Source organism: Macaca nemestrina, chromosome 12 (assembly GCF_043159975.1).
Source record: "Macaca nemestrina isolate mMacNem1 chromosome 12, mMacNem.hap1, whole genome shotgun sequence".
NCBI lineage: Eukaryota > Metazoa > Chordata > Mammalia > Primates > Cercopithecidae > Macaca > Macaca nemestrina.
Window position 1 is genome coordinate 18,826,336 of NC_092136.1, and position 27,913 is coordinate 18,854,248.

Here is a 27,913-nt window from a genome sequence, read left to right on the forward strand (position 1 = left end):
TTATGAGCCTATCATCACACTTAGTGGTCATTCAAATAGGTTGCTTTTTGATGCAGCAGAAGTTTTTCTCAAACTTCTGTTCACATAATTCTGTGCTTCTGCAATAGCATCTCCTTAGCCAGAAGTGAGAGTCCAGGAATGGTAATCAAATTCAGATCTCTTGTATTGTGATAGTGAAGAGCTTTTGTAGGTCAAGAGCTTGCGAATTTGCCATAAAATAGTCGTACTGCCAGTGGTTTTTTTCTAAGTAGAAGAGAAAATAATCTGTACAGTAGCTCTGTAATTACTCTTATAGATTGTCAAAATACAGGAATTTAAACTAAAAAGACACCACATTTGGGCCCATGGGTTGTAGGGAAGAGAGATAGACTGAGAAGTAGGAGACATAGGTTCTAGGCCCAGCTCTAATATTACTCATGACTTAATCTCTCTGTCCCTTACTTTTAACTGGTTGGTTAATGAGAAAATGCACAGATTTTGGGGTCTCTTTTATGATGGGATATAGTGCATATTTAATAGGAAATTTGTTATTTATTTGAACACTAAACTGAAAAATCAGACAATTTGGAATTTATTCTAAGTTCTGCCTTCATGTATAACCTTGAAAACGTTTCTTAACCTCTAGTCTACAAATAAACAATTACACCTAAACCTTTTCAGCGATAACATGGACTATATGGTATTTGAGCTCTTAGGTAGACATTTTTAGATCAGCGGTATATGATTATAATATTTCTGTAAAACATACTTATTTTAGCTGGCCTCCTTGTCTTTGCCTCTGTTTTAGACTGGGATAAAAATCTGAGAGCTCTGAATAATTGAAATTTCTGAATATGTATCTTTAGTAGGGACTAGATCAGATAAACCACAGCAAGCATTATATATAGTTCAAATTAATCTTATTAATGCTTCTCTTTGTTGGCAATTTTATTTGCTCTTTAGGCATCAAACTCTATTGTGTACCAAAAACTTGGCTTCTTATATCTGTTTATAAAATCCAGATCAGTCTGCTCATCCCTATATGATACTCTAATTTTTTGAGAAACTTCCAAATGGTTTTACACAGCAGCTAGACCATTTGGCATTCAACTTTAAAAATGCACAGATATAATAATTTTTATTGTATTTTACAGACATCCAGTATTCAGTTGGTGGGGGTGGTGGGGGAAGACTGGTCCTGAGTTTGAAAAGCACATTTTGATGAGCATGTGAACTGTTTCCAGCTTTTGACTATTACGAACAACATTGCTCTGACTGTCGCTATATAGGTTTTCTGGTGTAATTTGCATCAGCTTCTAGGCTATACACCTAGGAATAGAGTTGCTGGGTTGTAGGGCATGTGTATCTGATAATGCCATACAGTTTTCCAGACTGTTAAACTATTCTGTCTCCCATCATTGCTGTATTTGAGTTCCTGCAGATTCTCTCGACTCCTTTAAATTACGCTGCTGCTGTTTCATGGCAATCCTAGGGGTTTTGAAGAAGAGTCTTAGTGAAGTTCCACATATCCTAATAAACTTTTACAATTCCATCTTTCTCTGGGATATTTTCTTCTTTGCGATGGGAGGGAAGAAGATGTAAAGGAAGAAGCATAGACTGCATCTTAGTTTAATTTCATTACTTACCAGTTTTGTTGTTTTTGCAGGTTACTTGCTCTTTATGAATCTAGTGTAAAATGAGAATATATTTCTTTCATGTAGTTGATGTTAGTACAAAGTGAATTAGCATGTTTTAAAAGTACTTTGCACAGTGCCTGATTCGGAATAGATAATATCAGAGTATATATTCAGTAAACAAATATTTATTGAAAACATATTTTGTGTCAGGCCAGAACTAGGGATGGAGAATTAAGGAGGACCTCTTCTATGTTATTTTTAATATTGAAAAATTGGCCAGCTTGGCAACATAGTGAGACCCCATCTCTACAAAAAACTGAAAAATTAGTTGGGCATGGTGACACGCGCCTGTAGTCCTAGCTACTCGGGAGACTAAAGCGAAAGAATCACTTGAACCTGGAGGCGGAGGTTGGGAGGATCACTTGAGCCCAGGACGTTAAGGTTGCAGTGAGCTGTGATCACACCACTGCACTCTAGCCTGGGTGACAGAGTGAGACCCTGTCTCAAAAATGAAAAAGAAAAATTGGAAACAAATGTCCAATGGTAGGGATGATAATTATGGTACATTCATAAAATGAAATACTATGTAGACTTTAAACATCGTAGTCTCAAATCTGGGAAAATGTTTGTGATCATATAAGAAAAATGTTATAAGAGGATTATGCCTATCTTTTTCATATAATTTATATACTACATGTGTATTAAAAAAAACTGGAAGGAGTCAAGTGGATACATAATTTAGTGTTCATCATGGTTATTAGGTGGTGGTGAAATTGTGTTTTAATACTTATGTTTTTTCTGTAGTTACTAAATTTTCTGCAGTTAACACACATTACTTTTATAATAAGAAAAAGGTGTTGTCTAGATAGATAGCATAGGGGTGGTTGTGGTGGCTCACAATCAGTGGGATCACTTGAGCCCAAGAGTTCGAGACCAGTCTGGGCAATATAACGAGACCTTGTCTCTACAACAAATTTCAAAATTAGCTGAGCATAGTGGTGCATACCTGCAGTCCCAGCAACTCCGAGCTACTCGGGAGGCAGAGGTGTAAGGATCACTTGAGCCCAGGAGGTGGAGGTTGCAGTGAGCTAAGATCGTGTTCCCTCCACTCCAGCCTGGATGACAGAGTGAGATGCTGTCTCAAAAAAAAGAAGATAGGTAGCATAAAGTTATTAAAAGGATGTTGACTGTAAGCCTCACTAAAAAAAAAAAAATGGTTTACATAAAGAATACGTATAAAGGTTCATTCAGGGATTTAATTTTGTAGTCGTTTATGTAAACATTGACTAGTCATGTTTGCCAGAATGAAGGAGCTTGGCAGCATCAACACTTTTACATATTGATTATTTTCTTTGTTTTCTTTTATTTACTTGTTTATTTATTTTGTTGAGATGGAGTCTGTCACCTAGGCTGAAGTGCAGTGGTGCGATCTCAGCTCACTGCAAGCTCCATCTCCCAGGTTCAAGCCATTCTCCTGCCTCAGCCTCCCAAGTAGCTGGGACTACAGGCACCCACCACCACACCTGACTAATTTTTTTTTTTTTTTTTTTTTTTGAGACGGAGTCTCGCTCTGTCGCCCGGGCTGGAGTGCAGTGGCCGGATCTCAGCTCACTGCAAGCTCCGCCTCCCGGGTTTACACCATTCTCCTGCCTCAGCCTCCCGAATAGCTGGGACTACAGGCGCCCGCCACCTCGCCCGGCTAGTTTTTTGTATTTTTTTTTAGTAGAGACGGGGTTTCACCGTGTTAGCCAGGATGGTCTCGATCTCCTGACCTCGTGATCCGCCCGCCTCGGCCTCCCAGAGTGCTGGGATTACAGGCTTGAGCCACCGCGCCCGGCCAATTTTTTGTTTTTTTAGTAGAGATGGGGTTTCACTGTGTTAGCCAGGATGGTTTCGATCCTGACCTTGTGATCTGCCCGCCTTGGCCTCTCAAAGTGGTTGGGATTACAGGCGTGAGCCAGTGCACCTGGCCCCCATATTGATTATTTTCTATAAGTAATTCTAGGTGAAAGTATGACTTTTTCCAAAACTTTTTTCTTGGCCTTTTAAAAGGCCAGATAGCTCAGCAATTCAGTTTTATTCTAGCTTTGTTTTATATCTAAGAAGTTCTCATTTGTGAAAATATATAAGCATCATTTTTTAAAAAACAAATTTTTGGTTTTTTTGAGACAGGGTCTTGCTCTGTTGCCCATGCTGGAGTGTAGTGGCATGATCACAGCTCACTGCAACTTCTGTCTCTTGGGCTCAAGCAGTCCTCCCACCTCAGCTTCCTGAGTAGCTGGGACTACAGTCACACACCACTACACCTGGCTGATTTTTGTATTTTTAGCATAGACAGAATTTCATCATGTTGCCCAGACTTGAATATATTTATATTTATATTTTTTGAGTGACTTTATTTATTTTTTTTGAGATGCAGTCTCACTCTTTGCCCAGGCTAGAATGCAGTGGGATGATTTTGGCTCACTGCAACCTCTGCCTACCAGGTTCAAGTGATTCTTCTGTGTCAGCCTCCCAAGTACCTGGGACTGCAGGTGTGCACCACCACACCCAGCTAATTTTTGTATTTTCAGTAGAGATGGGGTTTCACCATGTTGACCAGACTGGTCTTGAACTCCTGACCTCAGGTGATATGCCCGCCTCGGCCTCCCAAAGTGCTGGGATTGCAGGCGTGAGCCACCACCGTGCCCTGTCTTTTGAATGACTTTTAAAAAAAAAAAGTTAATATTAATTGAATTAAGTGGGGATCTGACCAAAGAATGGGATTTTTACTCTTGTTATTGCATGAATGATATAATAATCTCAGAAAAGTTATTTTTGTCTTATGAGATTGCCTGATTGCTAAGTAGGTTTCTACCTTTATCTGACCAGGAAATACTCTTAATTCTAAGGAAAACCTGGAAGCACAATGGGAGATGACAGTGAGTGGTTGAAACTGCCAGTTGATCAGAAATGTGAACACAAGGTAAGACTCTTCTGGAATTCGATTTCAGTGTCATTGGCTTGTTTTGTCAGCAGTTATACTATCATCTTACTTAGAAGCATGTGAAAACATTGGCAGTTTCAAAAATACTGAAGCCTTGTTAGGTATGTTATTTTTTCTCATTGAAAATAGGTTTCTCTAGCTCAACTAAAAATTTTTTTGAGTCTCTGGAAAGAATTCCAAGAAAAGATACTAGTGAAGTGAAAAGTAAGTGGTATCTATAAAAAGTTAGTAACTGGCTAGTTTTTTCATCTCCTTCTATATACAGTACAATATACTTCTGATACTTAAGTAGTTACTAACATTTTATTATATAGAGACTCTTCTTTGGAGATGTGTTCTGAATTTGGCCTTAGAAATCCAACATTTTTTGGTTCTCTGATGTATATAATCTGCATTCCAGTATTTACCCTCAGAATCTACCAATCTTTATTTTCTGGTTTAAGCTAATAAGAGACAATTTATCACATCATGTCATTATTTGGTGGGCATCCTTTCAGATTATCTTATTTTTTCCCCAACTATACCTCTAGTTTCTTTTATTTTTAATCATTTTAAAAACTACAAACATCTACCATCTGGTGGATTTTAGAATTTCATTTCTTCTTGTAAATGTAGTCTACTCAAAGTCCTCAGGTTAACCACTTTATGTTCTTGACAGTTCTTTTAAAGTTTGTTTTGAATTTGAGTATTCAAGATTTATGGTTGTTGATTACTAAAAATACTGAATAAAATATACTAACTTACACAGTTGTATACATACAGTTCTACATATGTAGAGTAGAAATTTGGAGCCATGGTCCCTATATCCTCCACAGAACCATTCCTTCATCCTATATAATAAATTAGCCAAGGCTGAATACTGTATCAAAAATCAACATGTAGCTCTTCAAATAAGACCAGATTAACAGTGAGCTAGTTGGTTTTTATTCTAATTCGCATAGAAATTGTTGGTATGTAGTACATTAAATTGCAACAAAAATTTTGGGGCACATTTTGGAACTTATTTAGAATCGTAACTATTTATAATGCTTTTTTTTTTGGTAGATAATGTATTTTCTCGCTGAAAGGGGCAGACAAAATAGATAAATCTTAAAGGTTTTCCAATTTTTGAGTGATTAATATGTGCTAAGAGTTTTTCAATCTCGTGTGATTTGGTGCTTTTTTTTTCATTTTTTGAGCATTTATTATGTGTTTTTGAAACTTAAAGAATAGAGATATTAAATCTGGTTTAGGGAACACTCATTCTACTTTATAGAATGAGATGTTGCCCAATTTAAAAAAAAATCTGGTTTAAATTGATTAGTAAATGTACAACTATGATATTAATTTATGTTATGCTTCACTCTAATGTTGCAGAATAGGTAATGCCTTCTTCCTAATGAACTCTTCTTATAGTGGGTTAGGCAGCATTCCTTCCTTAGAAGGAACAGTTTTTTCTGTGAGCATAGCACCTGCCCCAAATTACATTTTCATTTAGACAAATAACATGTAAATTATTTCTGTTTTTCAATCATATGTTGATCCTTCTGTCTCTTTGATCTAATAGTGTAGAGGACAAACATCTAATTCTTCACTAATGCCTAACACAGTAAATGCAGATTTGATCATCCCACGAACTAACTTCTCATTTAACTGCCCCCAAATCATTTCATTGCTTTCCCATTGATCTTAGAATAATGAGTGGAATCTTTCCTTTGGCCTTCATAGTCCTGCATGGTCTGGCCTTTTCCAGTCCTCTCCTGCTTATTTTGTACCATGCTCCCCTTCTCTTTCTTTATAGGAGTGGGAAATACCATATTCCCTGCTGCCATAGGGCCCTGGAGTATACTGTTCCTTCTGGAATGTTCTTTCTCCCCCTTTGCCACTCTTTCCTGATTCGTTCCTATTTGTCTTTCAGGGCTCAGCTTAATTACCGTTTCTCAGGAAAATTTTTCTTAACACTGAGACAAAGCCTTTTATAGTGTATACTTTTATAGCACCAAGTTGCTTCTCCTTTGTAGTACTTAATGTTTTGTTAATTTTAAACTTATTTGTATGATAGCTTAATGTCCCCTCCTGCTGGAGTGTAAGCTCCACAAGGGCCAGAGCTGAATTGATTTTTGTTTATTAAACATCTGTTTAATAAATTAATGGAAAAAGAATACCTCAGTAAAAATGTCTGAAATCTACTGGCTGAAATTAATATACAGTGTAATATAAAGCTGCCTAATGATTATACAAAAATAGAACCAAAAAACAGCATATACTTTGGAGATGGGGGCAGTTTCATCAGGGTGATTTCTCATGTTTGAGTTGTCACATCTTTAATGCAATATTATAAAGAAGTAATAACTAATACTTAGATACAATGTGAGATTCATTTATAATGGCCTATTATGAATGGCAGAGTATCATAAACACTAAACACTTGTAAAAAGTTTATTAGCTAATCTTTTTTGAAAACTGCCAATTTCTTAAACTCTTTTTTTGTTTCCAGTCATGGGGTCCTTTGTTCACATTACCTGACATGGGGTATTCATTTTTACTCTCACACCCTCCCCCTCAAATTAACAGTAGATGATAATATCATTAAATTGTGTTTCGTTTCAAAATACTACTTTTCTTTTAGCTGTGGAAAGCAAGGTTAAGTGGGTATGAAGAGGCCCTGAAGATCTTCCAGAAAATAAAGGATGAAAAGAGCCCAGAATGGTCCAAATTTTTAGGATTGATCAAAAAATTTGTCACAGATTCCAATGCAGTGGTTCAATTGAAAGGATTAGAAGCTGCACTTGTTTATGTTGAAAATGCCCATGTAGCAGGAAAGTAAGTACTTTCTTTCCAACTTTACTGATAAAAACCCCTGTTTGGTGTTACATAAGTTATGTGTGTTTATAGATGATTGTCCTTAGTTATTAGCAGTTTTAGAATAGATGAATTTTCTTACTTTCATAGTTTCTTTTTTTTTTTTTTTTTTTTTTTTTGAGTCTCATTCTGTCGCCCAGGCTGGAGTGCGGTGGCCAGATCTCGGCTCACTGCAAGCTCCGCCTCCCGGGTTTACGCCATTCTCCTGCCTCAGCCTCCCGAGTAGCTGGGACTACAGGCGCTCGCCACCGCGCCCGGCTAGTTTTTGGTATTTTTTAGTAGAGACGGGGTTTCACCGTGTTAGCCAGGATGGTCTCGATCTCCTGACCTCGTGATCCGCCCGTCTCGGCCTCCCAAAGTGCTGGGATTACAGGCTTGAGCCACCGCGCCCGGCCTCATAGTTTCTTAATACTTGTTTTTCATTCAGTCTTTATTCCCCGAAATCTAAATGGTACATGAGATCTGTAGAGGAATAAATTAGAAATAATATTTTGAGAGTTTACTTTAAGGTTTGATGACCAAGTGGTTTTCCTTTTAAGCTTTTTGTATGGGAATTATTCTAAACTAAAAGCAAGAGTCTTTACTAACTTCAAAAATAAACTGAGAGATTGTCAGTAAAGGAATTATCAGAATTTCACTGAAGAGATTTGGGCATTATAAAAAACTAAATTTTTTACAAGGGTTCTTAGGTGATGTTAGAATCACGTCTTTCTCCCTGTGTTCATTAGGCATTTTTATTTCTTGGGGGAGGTAATGCTTACTAAACAACCTCAGTGACTCCTGGCCTGTTTAACTTGATCTGTGAATGACAGATTTCTAGTCATCCTACTATCCTATACCTCATAGACCTGATTTTCCTAACTCTGGTCTCTGGGTTATTGAAAGGAACCCTCCATACGAAAAAAAAGTTGAAACACTTAATTGCACAAGAAATATATACTTGACTTACTTCAAAGATTATACCAGTAAAGATCATTATTAATTCGACAATTTGGTTAACTGGCATCACTGGGTTTCCTTTACCATTAGTAAAACTATCACTTTTTAATTTCTCTTCTGATACCAGAAGCTATTTTTTGATAAATACTGCATATAATCTCAACCCACTCAGTTTTTCTAATTCCCAGTAGTATAGGTTTCATTTCATTTAGAAGAGATTCAAAGCAGTAAAGTTATTGTAAAGTCTTATTAAGGAGTCAAGAGTAGTCTTTTGTTATTAAAGGTACATATCCATTCCCTCTGCGAAGAAATCCTCTTTTCCTAAAAAGTGTTAAAAACGACTTAAAAATTTTTTTTGCCCAGATGCAGTGGCATGCGCCTATAGTCCTAGCTACTCAGGAGGCTGAGACAGGAAGATCGCTTGAGCCCAAGAGTTTAAGGTTACAATGAGCTATAATCCCACCACTGCACTCCAACTGGGTAACGGCACAAGACCCTCTCTCTTTTTTGTTTTTTTGTTTTTTTGGTTTTTTTGAGACAGAGTTTTGCACTTGTTGCCCAGACTGGAGTGCAATAACGCGATCTTGGCTCACCACAACCTCCACCTCCCGGGTTCAAGCGATTCTCCTGCCTCAGCCTCCTGAGTAGCTGGGATTACAGGCATGCGCCACCACACCTGGGTAATTTTGTATTTTTAGTAGAGATGAGGTTTCACCATTTTGGTCAGGCTGGTCTTGAACTCCTGACCTCAGGTGATCCGCCTGTCTCAGCCTCCCAAAGTGCTGGGATTACAGGCATGAGCCGCTACACCCGACTGAACCTGTCTCTTTAAAAAATAAATAAATAAATAAATAAATAAAAATAAAAGCAAGCATTCTGTAACCCTACTTTTGTAAAATATATTTGTATGTCCATACACACACACACTTAGAGAAAGGTCTGGAAGGAGGGATATCAAAAAGTTGAAAGAAGTTTTCTCTGGGTGGTGGGATATCAAGGGATCTTTACTTTTTTGTTTGAATGTTCTACATTTATAAACTGTTACTATGTCTGCTATGACGTGTCTTAAAATTTTGTGGTTAACATAAGTTTTTAAAATATTCTTGAACATAAATTTAAAAATTAAAGACTCATTTACTGTATTTCTAGCATTTGTAAAAGTATTTGTACACCCCCTTTCCATGACCATTTTCCAATTCTTACTACTAAAGTGGGGTCTTTGTTCTTTATAATATGTTACAGAACCACAGGAGAAGTTGTGTCAGGTGTTGTAAGTAAAGTATTCAACCAACCTAAAGCCAAAGCCAAGGAGCTGGGCATAGAGATCTGTCTTATGTACATAGAGATTGAGAAAGGAGAGGCTGTGCAAGAAGAGCTCTTGAAAGGCTTGGACAATAAGAATCCCAAGATCATAGTGGCCTGTGTAGAGACATTGAGGAAAGCCTTAAGGTAAGACTTTGTTTTAGTTCTGTTAACTAGAGCAGTAGTCCCCAACCTTTTTGGCACCAGGGACCCGTTTCATGGAAGACAGTTTTTCCACGGAAGAATTGTGTGTTGCAGATGGGGGATGGTTTTGAGATGAAACTGTTCCACCTCAAAAGGAGTGTGCACATCCCGCACATGTGCATTTCGCAGTAGGGTTTACACTCGTATGAGAACCTTAATGCTCTGCTGATCTGGCAGGAGGCAGAGCTCAGGTGGTAATGCTTACTTGGCAGCTGTTCACCTCCTGCTCTGTGCCTGGTTCCTAACAGGCCACTGTACTGCTCCACAGCCCAGGGGTTAGGGACCCCTGAACTAGAGTATCTCAATTGAGTTTGGATTCCTGGTTTAAACAGAAATGGAAACTGCAGAATTTGACTTAGCATGCCAAAACAAGCAAGAAAAGTGACCTGAGCAAGGAAAGTCATTCCCCAAGTGTGACTAATTTTAGCCTTCAAGTGTGTTTTATAGTTATTTTATCTGAATCCCTTTCTAATGAAGATGAATAGAGATTTCTGACCTGTTATCAGATTAAGAATTGGGCTTTTCAACTGGGGGCAGTGGCTCGTGCCTGTAATCCCAGCACTTTGGAAGGCCGAGTTAGGAGGATCACTTGGGGCCAAGAGCTTAAGACCAGCCTGGGCAAGATGGCGAGACCCTGCCACTATAAAAAAGAAGCTAAGGGCCGGGCACGGTGGCTCACACCTGTAATCCCAGCACTTTGGGAGGCTGAGGTGGGTGGATCACAAGGTCAGGAGATCGAGACCATCCTGGCTAACATGGTGAAATCCCGTCTCCACTAAAAATACAAAAAATTAGCTGGGTGTGGTGGTGGGCACCTATAGTCCCAGCTACTTGGGAGGCTGAGGCAGGAGAATGGCAAGAACCCGGGAGGCGGAGCTTGCAGTGAGCCGAGATTGCGCCACTGCACTCCAGCCTGGGTGACAGAACGAGACTCCGTCTCTTAAAAAAAAAAAAAGAAGCTGAGGTAGGGAGGATTCCTTCAGTCTAGAAGTTCTAGGCTGCACTGAGCTGTGATTGTGCCACTGCAATTCAGCCTGGGTGAGAGAGCAAGACCTTGTCTCTTTAAAAAATAAATATGGCCAGGCTCAGTGGCTCACTTCTATAATCCCAGCACTTTGGGAGACTGAGGCAGGCAGATCACAAGGTCGGGAGTTTGAGACCAGCCTGGCCAACATGGTGAAACCTGTCTCTACTAAAAATACAAAAAAATTAGCTGGGCATGGTGGCGCGTGCCTGTAATTCCAGCTACTCGGAAGGCTGCGGCAGGAGAATCGCTTGAACCTGGGAGACAGAGGTTGCAGTGACCCGAGATCACGCCACTGCACTACAGCCTGGGCGACAGAGCAAGACTCAAAAATATATAAATAAATACATTTTAAAAATTGGCCTTTTGGTGGAAAAGCACTGCAAAAAAAAAAGTACTGGCCTTTTGTTGGAAAACTACTCCTCAGGGTATTTAAGCAGCTCTTTTTCTCTTGTTATCTTAAGTATAGACTTTTGAAGTCTATACTTTGAGATGTTGGCTAAAGATATAGTTTATGGACTAAAGCAAAGCTTTATTTAGGTGCCTTTTTAGTAAAGTAGAAGCAAATGCTATATGCCTTTAAAGAGAAGCACAGTGAAAGCAAATAGAAAAGTAACATTTACTCTTAATGTAGTAAGTTCTTTTCAACCCTAGACTTCCTTGTTGTTTGGCCATGAAATTTTTCATGGATAGGATCTCTTTCAGGAACAAGTGGCTGTAATTTGCTGTGGAAATCTGAATTAGACAGATCACTAGTTTGTTCAGATTTGGCAGTTCTTCTAATCTGATATCCTGTCCCCAAGTACTGTCTATATGAGATATTTTAGAAAGCGGCTGTAGTGAAACCCTCACAGAATGAAGATCATCCACCTCACCTCTCGTGATTTTGTGTATGACCTACATCTTGGAGAAAAATGTTTCCTTTGGTGTTTATCTTCTGTGAAAGTATAAAAACTCTTGAATTTTGTTGAATGATCTTTGATTTATAGGTCTTTAATTTTTTTTTTGCTTTGTTCATAATGTACTTTTATAAAATTTGACTTGCTTAGATTCTAATGTGAATGAAATTTCCTTGTTTCTAGCCGATTATGGTATAGCAAGCAAATGTTTTTCTGAGTAGTAAACAGTACGCTCATTCTATTATCTTAGAAATTTAGTGACTTGTCTTAGTTATCAGAACTATGCTTATATCAATAAATCTTTTATGTCCTTAGTGATGTCTGAATTTTAAAAATATACTATAATTTTTGGTGTTTTTGTTTTGTTTTGTTTTGTGTTTTGAGACAAGGTCTCGCCCTGTCACCCAGACTGGAGTACAGTGGTGCGATCTCAGCTCACTGCACCCTCCGCCCCTGGGTTCAAGCGATTCTTGTGCCTCAAGCCTCCTGAGTAGCTGGGACTACAGGTGAGCACCACCATGCCCAGCTAATTTTTGTGTTTTTAATAGAGATGGGGTTTCACCATGTTGTTTAGGCTGGTCTGGAACTCCTGGCATCAAGTGATCCCGCCTCAGCCTCCCAAAGTGCTGGGATTACAGATGTGAGCAACCGTACCTGGCCTATAATCTTCTATGTTTAAATTATAAGTTTCTAGTCTGGAGTGCTGTGTACTCTGGTTATTTCATTTTTTAGCTAAATTGGGAAAATAAGGGTAGGATAATAACAAGTTAGGTATATCTCATGTTTTCCTCATAGATGTTGTTATATATCCCATCCCTGTGTGGTTCTTTATTTGTCCTAAAGCATTTCAGAATCTATAGTTTAACTAGGTAGCTCTCTGGGACCCTCAAGAACCCTGAGGCCAAACTGCTTGATCCTGGGTTCCAGAGCTTGCTAAAGCTTTGTTAGTGAGAGCTTCAGGTGACCAGAAACATTTGTGGTACCTAAAACAGGTTTCTAGTACCCTTTTGTGTTTTCTATAGTGATATGTTTAGTATCAAAATTAGGTTTTATTTTATTAAGGTATCTATTTTCCATGTGGACTTGCTCCATCTTTTTTTTCCTTACAGAAGTAGACGTGGATAGAGAAAAAAGAGTCAGATGAAACAGTGATAATATATAGGAAGATTTAAGAAATCTCAAATGTTAGGTTCTTCAGGCACCATGTTAAATATCACTAAAACAAAACGGTTTATTGCCACTATAATTTCTAATTTTTTCTTTAATCGGCTGAGCCAAATATAAAGGCATTTTTAAAGAAATCTTAGAGATTATGTAGGTTATTCTCATGATATTTATACTTAAACTATATTGCATAGCCAGGTATCTTATTAAAAATTATTTTTTTATTGCGCCTGTAGTCCCACCCCCTCAGGAGGCAAGAAAATTACTTGAGTCCAGGGGGTGATGCTGCAGTGAGCTATGATTGTGCCACTGTACTCCAGCCTGGGTAACAGAGTAAGAAACTATCTCAATAATAATAATAATAATAATATAATTATTAATATAATAATAATAATTATTATTATTATTATCAAGGCCAGGAGCAGTGGCTCATGCCTGTATTGTTGCAGCACTTTGGGTTGGGAGGCTGAGGCAGACAGATTGCCTGAGCCCAGGAGTTCAAGACCAGCCTGGGCAACAAGGAGAAACCCCGTCTCTGCAAAAAATACAAAAAAAAAAATTAGCTGGGCATGGTGGTGCACCTTTATAGTCTCAGCTGCTTGGGGCACTGAGTCTGGAGAACAGCTTGAGCAGGGGAGGTCGAGGCTGCAGTGAGCTGTGATCACACCACTGCATTCCAGCCTGGATGACATAGTGAGACCCTATCTCCAAAAAATTAAAAACAAAAACCAAGAAAAAAAAATCGCTGGAGTACACTAGTAGCTATTACTGAATAATTTTGTTGCATTTGCTCACATGAGATAAATTTGTGCACATTAGATAATAGAAAAATAATACATTTGGGTCCTACTACTCATACAGAATTTCAGTATTCTTTCATAAATACATCTCTTCTGCTCTAGAATTTGATACTCAGAAATGGTAATAGTGATATTAGATAGCTAAAATTGGCCAGTTGGGAACATGGAAATGTAATCTATGACAGATATGTAAGGTTAAATACACTTTTTTTCTTTTTTTGAGATGGAGCCTTGCTCTGTTGCCCAGGCTGGAGTGCAGTGGCGCGATCTCGGCACACGGCAACCTCTGCCTCCCGGTTTCAGGTGATTCTTCCACCTCTGCCTCCCAAGTAACTGGGATTACAGGTGCCCACCATCATGCCTGGCTAATTTTGTGTTTTTATAGGGACAGGGTTTCCCCATATTGGCCAGGCTGGCCTTGAACTTCTGACCCCAGGTGATCTACCTGCCTCGGCATCCCAAAATGCTGGGATTACAGGTGTGAGCCACTGCGCCCGGCGAAATATGCTTTTTGAAAGAAGTCAAAATGCAACTATTTCCCCATAAAAAACTGATGCAGTGAAAGATTTAAGATGCTGAGAGTTACAGTGTGATAGCCACAAAGTCAGGAACAAAATACTGCCAGGATTTGTGATCTATCTAGGTAAATGAATCACTTTAATTATAGGAACTATTAAAGGTTTATTAAAAGTAGATTTCATTCATCTAAATATTTATAAACTAGTTTATATTTGTAAGCTTTATATATTTGAGGTATTAGACTGGGCATGGTGGCTCACAGCTGTAATCCCAGCACTTTAGGAGGCCAAGGTGGGTGGATCACATGAGGTCAGGAGTTCGAGACCAGCCTGGCCAACATGGTGAAACCCCGTCTCTACTAAAAATACAAAAATTAGTTGGGCGTGGTGGCACACGCCTGTAATCCCAGCTACTTGGGAGACTGGAACAGGAGAATCACCTGAACTCGGGAGGCAGAGGTTGCAGTGAGCCGCAATCACGCCATACCACTCTAACCTGGGCAATGAGCAAAATGCCATCTCAAAAAAAAAAAAAAAAAGATATTATACATGTTGATCCTTTATAGGTTTTAATTATTCCTAGTCTGCTTACCTAGAACGTTTGTTTTAAAATGGTAATATTATTTTGGGCCCTATACACTAAATAACATTCTTGGAAGAACAACATCTTAGTAGGTAAGTGGTTATGAGTTCCTTTTGTTGCCTTAAAAAAACTGAACTTATATAATTCTTCTAATATATAGATATGGAACTATGTTTGAATGAAGAAAAGCTGATGCTTTACTTAATCACATTGCATGTTGACAGTGTTTCCCCAATTTTTTACTTGTAGTGAATTTGGTTCCAAAATCATCTTGCTTAAGCCAATTATCAAAGTGTTGCCAAAACTCTTTGAGTCTCGAGAGAAGGCTGTTCGAGATGAAGCCAAACTGATTGCTGTGGAGATTTACAGATGGATTCGAGATGCTCTGAGACCCCCATTACAAAATATAAATTCTGTTCAGGTGAGACAAAAAGTTTTCTGGTTGCTTTTGCGTAAGGTTAATATGAAAATATTTTCTTCCTATCATTGTTGTTGATATTCTGTCCTTTAAAATAATTATTTTTCATTCTTAATTTTGAAGTCAGCTTTTCTGAGCATAACTAACTTTCTCTGCAGTTCTGTTGGGTGGCAGAACTTACTATCTGTGTGAAGTACATTCTTTCTGGCTTTTTATTACAATTGGTTTTGGAGACTCTTCTGATGATGTAAATGTATCTGAATTAATGAACTAATGAGAGTATCTTAAAAAATGGGACTTACTGTTCTTTCTTAGTGCTTAGACATACATCTTCCTTATAGTAAATTCAAGTTGGTTTGACTTATGCTGTAAAAGAAATATAATTTAATTATATATTTTCTTCTGCTGGTGCAGTGGTTCACACTTATAATCCCAGCACTTTGGCAGGCCCAGGCAGACAGATCACTTGAGCCCAGGAGTTCGAGACCAGCCTGGGCAACATGGCAAACCCTATCTCTATAAATAATAAAATAATTAGCCAGGCATGGTGGTACAGCCTGTAGTCCTAGCTACTCGTGAAGCTTAGGTGGGAGGATCACCTGAACCTGGGGAGGTGGAGGCTGCAGTGAGCCAAAATTGTCCAGCCTGTGCAACAGAGTTGAGACCCTGTCTCAATGAATGAATGAATCTTTTCTTGTTTGCCCTGGTAGAGCCACATAAATAAGAAATTGGGGGCCAGGCACGGTGGCTCACACCTGTATTCCCAGCATTTTGGGAGGCTGTGGCAGGAGGATCACCTTAGGTCAGGAGTTCAAGACCAGCCTGGCCAACATAGTGAAACCTCATCTCTATTAAAAATACAAAAATTAGCCAGATGTGGTAGTGCACTCCTGTAATCCCAGCCACTTGAGTAATCCCAGCCACTCGAGAGGCTGAGGCACGAGAAATGCTTGAACCCAAGAGGTGGAAGTTGCAGTGAGCCAAGATCATGCCACCGCACTTCACCCTGGGTGACAAAGTAAGACTGTGTCTCCAAAAAAAAAACAAAAAGAAAGAAATGGGTCCTGATATGTCAATAAATGTAAGTATTAAGTATGTTAAACTAATGGTGGAGATGCAGATGTTGTTTAAAATATTATATGATTTTTGCAGTTGAAAGAACTAGAAGAAGAATGGGTCAAACTGCCAACAAGTGCTCCTAGACCTACTCGATTTCTTCGTTCCCAACAAGAGCTAGAAGCTAAATTGGAACAACAACAGTCTGCTGGTGGAGATGCTGAAGGAGGTAAGCCAATTTTAAACACTGGTTTCTGCAAAAATTAACCAGAACTGGCACTGCCACAAGAATCTGTGTTCATTAGGCATATTTTGTAGGATTGCCTTTAATAAAATATAAGTTGCAAGTAGCTTTAATAACTCTGGTCCCTTCTCTGTTAAAATTTCATCAGGGTTGTGAAAGGACTGATAACTGATGAGTAAAACAATTTTAACCATTTTTAAGGTTTGTTTTTCTCCTTGAAGGTGGTGATGATGGTGATGAGGTGCCACAGATAGATGCTTATGAGCTTTTAGAAGCTGTAGAAATCCTTTCCAAACTTCCCAAAGACTTTTATGACAAAATTGTAAGTAATAGTTAAACTTCTTTCATTTATTTCTTGTAAAATAATTACTTGAATAGAATTAGAACACTCTGCTGAGCCCTTGCCTGGTGCCTCCCCTTCCACACCATATCTTCCCTAGTAGAGTGAGTTAGTTGCTTCTTCCTCTTTGCTCCCACACTACTTTGTACATATATATATTATAGCACTTTTTAAAAACATGTCTTGCCATAAAACCAGAACATTCTTGACTTCCTTTTTCTCATTTTCTCTCTGATTTAACTTTAAAGATCTCCAGATTTCTCCCCTGTCTCCATTTCTACTGCCACTACTTTACTTCAAGGTTTCTTGACCTTAGCACTGCTGACATTTTTTTGTCAGCTGTCCTGTACATTGTATGGTGTTTAGCAGCATCTATGGCTTTTATCCACTAGATGTCAGTAATACCATCTGCCTAAGTCATGACAATCAAAAATGTCTTCAAACATTGCCAGATGTTCCCTAGGAGACAAAATCATCCCCAGTTGACAAACACAGTCTTATCCCAACCACCGCTGTAGTAGTGAGTTGTTGGTTATGTGATTGTTCTTCTCTGGTCTTTTTAATGTTGTCAGTGTAGAAATTCCTCTCCTGTAATTGTGCCACTATGAGATGGGTGGGCTAGAAATGCTTTCTATTAATGTTTTCTTTTTGACATCTGCTTACTAATGTTTGCCTAGAAAATGAGAATGAAACGTCTATGGCATTCTGTTTATTATATTACTTTAGTTATAACATCTTATGAAAATACTTTTTATATGTGAATAAAAATTTATATATGTAAACAATTGTTCTGATTGCCTCCAGTTTTTTATATCTGTAATATATATAATATATTTGTATATGTTTATAAAATATATATCTATAAAATATATAATAGATATATATTTATATACAATATGTAACATATATAAATATATAATATATTATAATTATATATAATATATAATATATGCTTCTGATATATCTATAAAATATATATATTTATAAAATAAATATAGAAATAAAGGATTGCATTTAATAAAATATAAGTTGCATGTTGACATTTTTTGTCAGCTGTCCCGTGCATTGTGTGATGTTTAGCAGCATTTCTGGCTTTTATCCACTAGATAAATATAAATATATATATATAAGTATATATACACTAGGCAAATATAAATATATAATAAAAATATATATTTATGAAATATTATATATATATATTTTTTTTTTGAGAAGGAGTCTCGCTGTGTCGCCCTGGCTGGAGTGCAGTGGCGCGATCTTGGCTCACTGCCAGCTCTGCCTCCCAGGTTCACGCCATTCTCCTGCCTCAGCCTCCCGAGTAGCTGGGACTACAGGCGCCTGCCACCACCCCCAGCTAATTTTTTGTATTTTTAGTAGAGACAGGGTTTCACCGTGTTAGCCAGGATGGTCTCGATCTCCTGACCTCGTGATCTGCCCACCCCGGCCTCCCAAAGTGCTGGGATTAAAATTATGTATCTTTGAATTAGCAGAATGTAAAAAATAGACTTTTATTCTACTCTCTTATTTTCTGTTACAAATGACTCATATTGTATCTTGCAGGAGGCAAAAAAATGGCAAGAGAGAAAAGAGGCCCTAGAGGCTGTAGAAGTACTAGTAAAAAACCCCAAACTGGAAGCTGGCGATTATGCAGATTTAGTAAAAGCATTAAAGAAGGTAAATATGAGGACTTTCAGTACTGGTATTGTAACAACAATCAGGCCTTTGAATTTCTTATCAGTCATCTTTTTAATTACATATACATTGCCACTTAAGGAACATTACCGATAGTATTTGAATTATAGACATACATTTTTAAAGGATTGTTTTAAATTACTGTTGTGAGTTAGTTTCATTTTTAGTCTTCGTTTTTTGTCACTTTGACTTTAGGTATGCTATTTGATAGCTTCTGTAACTCTCTAGGAAAAGAGAGTTGCTGATCTAGAACTACATATTCCAGTTTTATAATTCTACAGGATGAGCTATTTAAGTTAGCTGTATTTAATTGGACAAATATTAAACATGATAATAGCAAATGATAACACACTACATTGTATCAGTATGTAAAATAAAGAGTATAGGAATATGTGGTCAATTTTGAAACAGGCAAGTACTAAGTAAGAGATAAACATTTTTAGAAAATACTCTTTTGGTATTGCTTAGGTCCAAGCAAGTTGAATGCTGCTGGTGGACATTTTGTATGTAGTAACTTTTTATGAAACCTTTAAGTATAGATCAAACACTGGATATGATTATAGTGCTTAAGAACAAACTCTGAAAACATCTTGAATACAGCAAGAATGAAAATTTTGTTTGTTTCCTCAGTCTGAAATTACAGAGGATTATAATGGTGATGGGAGGAAGTTGGTTTTTAATTATACGCACATCTAAGTATAGTGATTCTCATTACTTGTAGTAGTTATATTCTGTAAAGCCACTGAGAACACTAAATTAGTGAATATTGAATCATTGCCTCTGAGAGAAATAAAGCGTTAGGATCCTGCAACCCTTTGGTCACAACATTTCCATCAATCAATACATAACTTTGTTTTATTCTGTTTGGAGATACCATATTTAATATATATTGTTGATTCATTAACATTGAACTCTTGGCCAACAACACTATAACTCTTGCCTGACCGAAGCTTTTCCTATCACGTGTATTTTCTCCCTAAGGTACATCACAGCCTGTTTGCACTTAGGAATACTAGACAGCATTTCAGCACTACACTTAGGGACCATTTTAAACAACAAAAGCACCAACAAAAAACACAAAAATGCAAAAATATGGCACCGAATAAACCATGAAAAAGACACTTGTTTATAGTGTAAGAACTGAAGCAAGAAGGCAGAGCTGGGAGTGTGCACAATAGACAACACAAAATGTTCACAGCTCTGAACTTGTCTGTGAATGACCAGGAAAGTACCATGAATGTTGATTCGGGGATTATAAGTAAGTTCAGCAAGTAGTTGAATTTGCAAATATGGATTCGTGAATGATGAGGATCAACTATATTCTAGTAGTTAACCTTCCTAGGCTTTCCTCCTGTGGAATTTGGAGGCAGAGATATGATTTGTGAAATCTTTGTTCAGTCATCAGTTTTCCATCTTGAAGAGCCACAGTTGTGTAAAATAAATTAAAAGAGAATTGCCCTAGGGGAAAAAGAGTTTTACCAACCTGGAACCTGAGAGAAAAGAATGGGAAGGGGAAGAGTAGAGGACACTGAGACAGGGAGAGTCATATTCCAGTGGCGTATGAAGAGAGCTACAGATTCTCTGTCAGTTCTTCCAGCATATGATTATTATTAGAAATCTTACTGCTCTGGTGCTGAATTCTCAATGTGTCAAAGAAAACCTTTTCTTTTTCCTTATCATTATGTGTTTTCTACATGCATTTTCTAAGGATATTAGCTTCTCACACACAAAGACAATTCTGCGGTTTTCACTGGCATTGTGAATGTAAATATAATCTCTTGCTGTTCTATATAAAGAAAGCATCATGGATTTTATATTTGAGTAGACAATAGATTTCTGAGAGATCCAGGGTAGCAGTAGAAATTTCTTTCCCTTTTCACATGGTGGGGCAGAGGGAATTAAAGACCACAAACAAGTAAAAAGAAAGTGAATTTTGTGGCTAAAATATTTAAAACAATGGAAAGTTAACTTCAGTTATAAAAATTAACCTGAAACAAGACATTTTCTTTTTGCATTAAGTAGTGACAGAGACTTTTTTTTTTTTTTGAAATGAAGTTTCACTATTGTTGCCCAGGCACGATATCATCTGACTGCAACCTCTGCCTCCCATGTTCAAGTGATTCTTCTGCCTCAGCCCCCCAAATAGCTGGGATTTGTAGGCACTTGCCACCACGCCCAGCTAATTTTTGTGTTTTTAGTAGAGACAGGGTTTCACCGTATTGGCCAGGCTGGTCTCGAACTCCTGACCTCAGGTGATCTACCCTCCTTGGCCTCCCAAAGTGCTGGAATTACAGGCATGAGCCACGGTGCCCAGCTGACATTTTTTTTTTTCTGTTTGATTTTAGTTATATGTACATACAAACTTTGTATTATGTTGACTTCCTAGAAACATAACAAAAGTGGGGAAATGATGAAATGGAAAAAAGAGGATGAGATTGAAGAATAGATTACAGACCAATCCTTTTTCCCTCCATAATTATCTCTTTGTATTGTATAAATCAAGTAATCCCATTAATTTCTCAGTTTTTTTCCTTTAATGAAAGTAGTAAGGCCGGGCGCGGTGGCTCAAGCCTGTAATCCCAGCACTTTGGGAGGCCGAGACGGGCGGATCACGAGGTCAGGAGATCGAGACCATCCTGGCTAACACGGTGAAACCCCGTCTCTACTAAAAAAAAATACAAAAAACTAGCCGGGCGAGGTGGCGGGCGCCTGTAGTCCCAGCTACTCGGGAGGCTGAGGCAGGAGAATGGCTCAAACCCGTGAGGCGGAGCTTGCAGTGAGCTGAGATCCGGCCACTGCACTCCAGCCTGGGAGACAGAGCGAGACTCCGTCTCAAAAAAAAAAAAAAAAAAAAAAGAAAGAAAGAAAGTAGTAAAAAGACATGCACTTTAAAATTTCTTATGGTATTCCTGAAATTATTTTTAAACTGTTTTGAGTTGTCACCTGATTTAGCATATTCTGTGGGCTTTCCTGTTCTCACAGATTATAGTTTTTGTTTTTTTCTATTATTTTTAATTAATTTATTTATTTTTGAGACAGGGTTGCGCTCTGTCACCCAGGCTGGAGTGCAGTGGCATGATCTCAGCTCACTGCATCCTCCACCTCCCGAGTTCAAGTGATTCTCCTGCTTCAGCCGCCCGAGTAGCTGGGATTACAGGAGCGTGCCACCATGCCCAGCTATTTTTTTTTTTGTATTTTTAGTAGAGACAGGGTTTCGTCATGTTGCCCAGGTTGGTCTTGAACTCCTGTCCTCAAGTGATCTGCCTGCCTCAGCCTCCCAAAGTGCTGGGATTACAGGCATGAGCCACTGCGCCCGGCCTATAGTTCTTCTATTTATAAGATGCCTCCCTCCCACCTCATCGCTTCTTTGATTTTGTCACTTGCCTATGCCTATGGGCATTTGGTTTTTTTAATATATGTATAATTTATTTATCTTTACATTAAGATTTGGATTTTCAAAGTGCTTTCTTATATAATCTTTAGACTTCTATGTGGTATTAATCTTTTTTTCACTTGTTCTTTCTACTTTCCCCTCTTAATTATTGCTTGTATTCGTCATAGTTTTCTAAACACAGTAATTCATAATAGGTTTCATTAATTTGCTTCCTTCCCTCTGTCAACAGTGTGTTTTTGTTTATTATTAACTAATGGCTTTCATTTCTAGTTAAAGATAAATACCAATTGATAATTACGTTAAAGCACTTTGTGTTTTAATACTGTAGGCCTCAATTTATGAAAAAAGTGACAGTACTTATAACTGTGTACAAAATTTCCTATTGTTTAGATTATATTGAGATTATGAGCTAAAGCTTCCATTCCCTGGTCTAGAACAGAAATTACTGAAAAGATTCTTACCTCTGAAATGGAGTCTCCCCACATATGTTACTTGTCTTAAAAATAAACACTTCTCCATCTTCCCTACTCTCATTTTCCAGTTGAGAATAATTTGTTTATGGGATAAGTGTCAATGAGTGTGACAGGCAGATATTGTATTAGGGTATCTGGTCCATTGCTCACTTATAAGTTTATTTGAGCCTTCGCAATCTTGAAATTTAACAGATTCACGGTATCTTCTTCAATACTATACATTAAGATCATGAGTATCTAGAGTTTAGCTCCCACTGGTTACTGTTCCAACAATGGATAGGGAGAGGTATTCTCCTAAAAAAGGGATAGAATGATAGTTCTTTAACTGAGCCCGTATGACAAAATCACCCTTTGAGCCATATAAAAATACTGATGTCCAAATTTCATCCTGGATTCATTGAACTAGAATTTATTGGAACGGGGTCTTACATGTTTTTGGTGTCCATTCCTAGAATATATATTTAGGTGCTAAATATAAAGTCTAGCATCTGAATCATATCTGAGAGATATTTTGGTAAGGAAAAATAATCAAAACATTTATAATTATACTATTATTATACTATAATTATACTAATCACTATTATACCAATAGTGATTTCAATACAGAATGAATGGAAAATTTTTTCTCCATAGACTTACAGTAATTAGAAATTTAACAAAATGTTTATTACGACCCTGATCCTCATCCTCTCGTAAGGAAAGTAGACTTAACACAAGTTTAGAGGAAGAACATGCTTTACTTAATAAAAGGAGCAAAAGCTTTGGAATCAGAATTGCCTGGGTTTGAATCACACAGCATTACCATTTGCTAACTACCTGACTGTAAGCACATTAATCTCTATTTAATTTTTAGAATCTGGTTTGGGTACAGTAGCTCACACCTATAATCCCAACACTTTAGGAGGCCGAGGCGGGCTGATCCCTTGAGCCCAGTAGTTTAAGACTAGCCTGGGCAACATGAAGAAACTCTGTTTCTACAAAAAATAGAAACATTAGCAGGTGTGGTAGCACTTGCCTTTAGTCCCAGCTACTCAGGAGGCTGAGATGGGAGGATCACTGGAACTTGGGAGGGGGAGGTTGCAGTGAGCTGAGATCGAGCCAGACTCTGTCTCAAAAAAAAATTTCTTTTTGAAATCTGCACATTTTTTGTTGTTTTTTGTTTTTGAGACAGTGTCTCGCTCTGTCACCCAGGCTAGAGTGCAGTGGCACGATCTTGGCTTACTGCACCCTCCGCCTCCCAGGTTCAAGCGATTCCCCTACCTCAACCTCCTGAGTACCTGGGACTACAGGCGCGTGCCACCATGCCTGGCTAATTTTTCTATTTTTGGTAGAGGCAGGGTTTCGCCATGTTGCCCAGGCTGGTCTTGAACTCCTGGACTCAAGCGATCCTCCCACGTCAGCCTCTTAAGGTCCTGAGATTATAAGCGTGAACCATCACGCCTGGCTGTGAATCTGCAAAGTTGAAATAGTAATAGTACTTACCTCATAGGGTTTGGGTGAAAATTAAATTTAAAAAGGATTATAAAGTGCCTACAAAATGTTGGTGCCTAATTTGTTTTTTTAATAAATGTTTATTCATCCTTATTCCTCAGCACTTAAGGAGTGCATATAAGTGCCAAGTAGAACTTCTTGCATGTTGCATGTTAGGAGTTGTTTAATGCAGAGAATCTAGAATAAAGCATTCTGCTTATGGAACACCAGATTGTAGGGACTAGATAAAATTCAAAGTAGTTGGGAGGCATTACTCCTACTAGGAAAAGAATGAAAAAAGAAGAGTTTGGAGGCATTTATAAATAAAGCAGCTGTGTTTGTGTGTGTGTGTGTGTGTGCATGCATGTGTGCATGCATGTGTGTATGTGTGAGAGAGAGAGAGTCTTGCTCTGGTGTCCAGGCTGGAGTGCAGTGGCGCAATCTTGGCTCACTGCAACCTCTGCCTGCCACGTTCAAGTGAGTGATCCTTTTGCCCCAGCCTCCCAAGTAGGTGGGACTACAGGAATATGCCACCGTGCCTATATTATTGTATCATAAAGCGGCCTTTTAACACCAACTGATTGGGCAGTGTACCACAGCAAAATCTTACCAGGAAGGAACCCAGTCATAATCACTGTCTTGCTAAATTGACACAAATGCAGCTACTACCCATGAGTTTAGATAAGTGCTGGGCTTTGTGGGGAGTGGCATAGGAGGGCAGTAGTATAAGCAGTGCTAGAGGAGAATCAACTGAGACTCTGAATCAAAGCTTAACCATCATTAGATGACTGAAGTGGCAGCCTCAAGGCCAGAAGCTTCCTCAGAAGAATGGTTGCAATAGCATTAACAATTTAGAGTCCCCATGGACTTCCTGAAGGTACCTGCAGCAGTTTCTACTGGTGCTTCTTGGCAATGAATGCTAGAGCTGTTGCCCAGTCGTGTCTTTCAGAGATACGTTGTCTTTTCATTTTCCTTGTCCCAAAGCAAAGTCAGCAGACCTCTAGTCTCTCTGCCATTATCAGGGTCATTTCCTGCACAGTTGAACAGTGCTGGCAGCCCAGACTGCCACTACTGGATAGTGAGAAATTTGATGTTGTGGTTTTTATCTATGTTTTATTAGTAGAACTTCAAGATAGAAGACTAAACATGATGAAGGGAAGCTCCCAAATTCAATACAATGAAAGAAGAATTTCTCCTATCTTGTAGTAAATAGAATTGGTCATATATTAGCATAAGAGCTTTCAGAGTTCTTTTTTTTTTTTTTTTTTTTTTTTTTTTCTTCGAAATGGAGTCTCGCTTTGTTGCACAGACTGGAGTGCAATGGTGCAATCTTGGCTCACTGCAACCTCTACCTCCCGCGTTCAAGTGATTCTCCTGCCTTGGGCTCCCAAGTAGCTGGGATTACAGGTGCCTGCCATCATGCCTGGCTAAATTTTGTATTTTTATTAGAGACAGGGTCTCACTATGTTGGTCAGGCTCATCTCGAACTCCTGACCTCAGGTGATCCACCCACCTCTGCCTCCCAAAGTGCTGGGATTACAGGCGTGAGCCACTGCACCTGGCCTCAGAGTTCTTTTGAGAATAAAATTTCAATACTCTTCTACATGGCTGTGACTATTTTGTTTTCCTTTCCACGCGCCTCCCCCCACTTGTAGGTTGTTGGAAAGGATACCAATGTCATGTTGGTGGCTTTGGCAGCAAAATGTCTTACTGGCCTGGCTGTTGGGCTAAGGAAGAAATTTGGACAATATGCAGGACATGTAAGTAACACTCCTTTTTAGATACAGATCAACAAAATTTATCAAAAATGGTAGTTCTAGTTTGCTGTTTGCTTTAAAACAACTCCTTGGCATAGATGTGTATATATTGTAGAAGTAAATTTCTCTCTGTTTTGTTAATATTCAGCATATCTTATAAATTTCAGTAGATGTCAGTTATAACAAAATTTATAGGCCTTGTGTAGAAAGTCAGGGACTAGGCCTAAAGTACTTAGTTGAGTTGATTTATTTACTTACTTACTAGTATCTTACTTTGTTCTTACAACATTATACACATTATAACAAGATGAAACAAAACTTGTAATGACCAGGACCAGAATGAAAATGAGAGTAGGAAAGGCAATAAAAAACTATAAATGTAAAACTGTGAGGTTAATATATAAAATATATTTTATAGTGTTTTCCTATTTTAATATATAATTTACTTATGTATTTGAGACTTTTATATAGGTTACAATGTTATATATTTTATATAGGTTATCTCCATTTTACTTATTCAAAGAAAATCTGACTGGAGACATTTGTTGCCTATACTATTTGTATAAGTTTGTTTCCAATCAAATTTGGTAATAATTTTAATTAATTAAGATGTTTTCTTTAACTGTGGCTTCTGTCCTTTGGCCTCTAAATCTGGTCTGAATTACTAAGAATGGCTCAGCATCCTAAAAATTGACCTTATTGATCTTTAGAGTTTAGCTTGCTAGCCACTTCATCATTTGATTCCCTAGATTGACTTAGGAGTTTCCTAATAGTCCCTAGTCGTGTGTCCATTTTATATTGTGAAGCTGATCCTCACATGAGCTATGGTATTTGGAGCTTGCTTACTCATAGCATTAAAAATAATCTCAGAGAACTTAACTGAAGAAAAAGAAGACACTACCAAATAAAAATAAATCATGACTGGCTTATACTAGGGAAATAAAAATAAGGGTCTATAAAACCCTTAGACATGTACATCATAAATTGAAATAAAATTAAAATCTAGTTTTGTAGCAATCAGTATTATATAATATCTATGTGTATACGCTATTTCCGTCAATTTTGTGTTACTTAGTAGGATATTTCACACTTTTGTATTGGGAATAATTTTTCAAGATAACAATTTTTTCCTAAACCACTTAAATATCAGTTCAGAGAATAATTTTAATTTTTTTTTTGTTTTTTTGAGACAGGGTGTCACTTTGTCGCCCAGGCTGGAGTACAGTGGCACCATCTCAGTTCACTGCAGCCTTAACCTCTTAGGCTCAGGTGATCTTCCCACCTCAGTCTCCCGAGTAGCTGGGACTTTAGGCACACCCCACCACGCTTGACTACTTTTTGTATTTTTGGTAAAGATGGGGTTTCGCCATCTTGCCCAGGCTGGTCTCGAAATCCTAGGCTCAAGCCATCTGCCTGCCTCAGCCTCCCAAAGTGCTGGGATTACAGACTTGAGCCACCACACCCAGCCTAAAATTCATTTTAATTTACCAAATTATCATTGGATAATTGCCTGGCTTTCCAGTTTGAGTTCTGATTCTGGCTTTGTTTAACTTTGTTGTCCTGGTTAAAGAATGTCTCCATTGCTCTAGAGTTTGGGGTCTCCCCTGCCTTAATACTGTAATATATATGGTGTTAGTATCAAGCATGTTAGTGACTTGGCTTTATTTTCTTTAAATGTTTACAAACTGTCTTTTTGGCAATATTTATAAAAGTGAACGTTAGCTTTATAGGCATTAAAATATCTTGATGTTCAAGTTTATAACTAGTATTAAAAAGTCTCATATTTTTCCATGGGAACCATAGTCCTTGAACTATACCAAGTAGTCTATAACCACTTCTGTGAAATCTTGAAAACAATTTTTTCCTTTTTTTGGATGCCATTGAGCTTTACTGTGTCCTTTGGACCTTAGAAATTTCCTTCTCCAGCCTGGGCAACATGGAGAAACCCCCATCTCGACAAAAAATAAAATAAAAAGTTATATTTACAGGGAAGTGGTCAAGAAGTTAATAATTTAAAAAAAAAAAATTATCAGATGTGGTGACATATACCTGAGACCTACCTACTCGGGAGGCTGAGATGAGAGGATTACTTGAGCCCAGCGGGCCAAGGCTGCAGTGTGCCATGTTCATCCCACTGCACTCCCACCTGGGTGACAGGGCGAGACCCTGTGGTGCAGAGGCAGCAGATAGATT

At 38.1% G+C, this 27,913-nt stretch overlaps 1 protein-coding gene and 1 long non-coding RNA gene across 8 annotated transcripts in view; one reads left to right on the top strand and one right to left on the bottom strand.

The window, feature by feature from the left end:
* Positions 1-27,913, top strand: part of LOC105471674 (cytoskeleton associated protein 5) — a 100,528-nt gene that overhangs the window by 15,452 nt on the left and 57,163 nt on the right. For all 4 annotated transcript variants that reach the window (XM_024789686.2, XM_011724322.3, XM_024789688.2 and 1 more), the window contains exons 2-9: positions 4,488-4,581; positions 7,211-7,404; positions 9,625-9,831; positions 15,126-15,297; positions 16,447-16,579; positions 16,816-16,916; positions 18,495-18,608; positions 25,619-25,723. In XM_024789686.2, the coding sequence (XP_024645454.1) occupies positions 4,525-4,581; positions 7,211-7,404; positions 9,625-9,831; positions 15,126-15,297; positions 16,447-16,579; positions 16,816-16,916; positions 18,495-18,608; positions 25,619-25,723 (1,083 nt within the window). In that variant the 5' untranslated portion in view covers positions 4,488-4,524. The remainder of the gene's footprint in view (positions 1-4,487; positions 4,582-7,210; positions 7,405-9,624; positions 9,832-15,125; positions 15,298-16,446; positions 16,580-16,815; positions 16,917-18,494; positions 18,609-25,618; positions 25,724-27,913) is intronic.
* Positions 107-27,904, bottom strand: LOC105471672 (uncharacterized). Of its 4 annotated transcripts, none has more exons than XR_011610599.1 (5): positions 27,781-27,902; positions 15,597-15,660; positions 2,623-2,751; positions 1,626-1,665; positions 107-243 (listed from the first exon to the last, which is right to left on the bottom strand). It is a non-coding gene; the product is annotated as an uncharacterized lncRNA (long non-coding RNA). The 4 variants fall into 4 exon arrangements; XR_011610601.1 differs by having other exon boundaries at positions 2,623-2,755; XR_011610600.1 differs by lacking the exon at positions 107-243 and adding an exon at positions 1,332-1,467.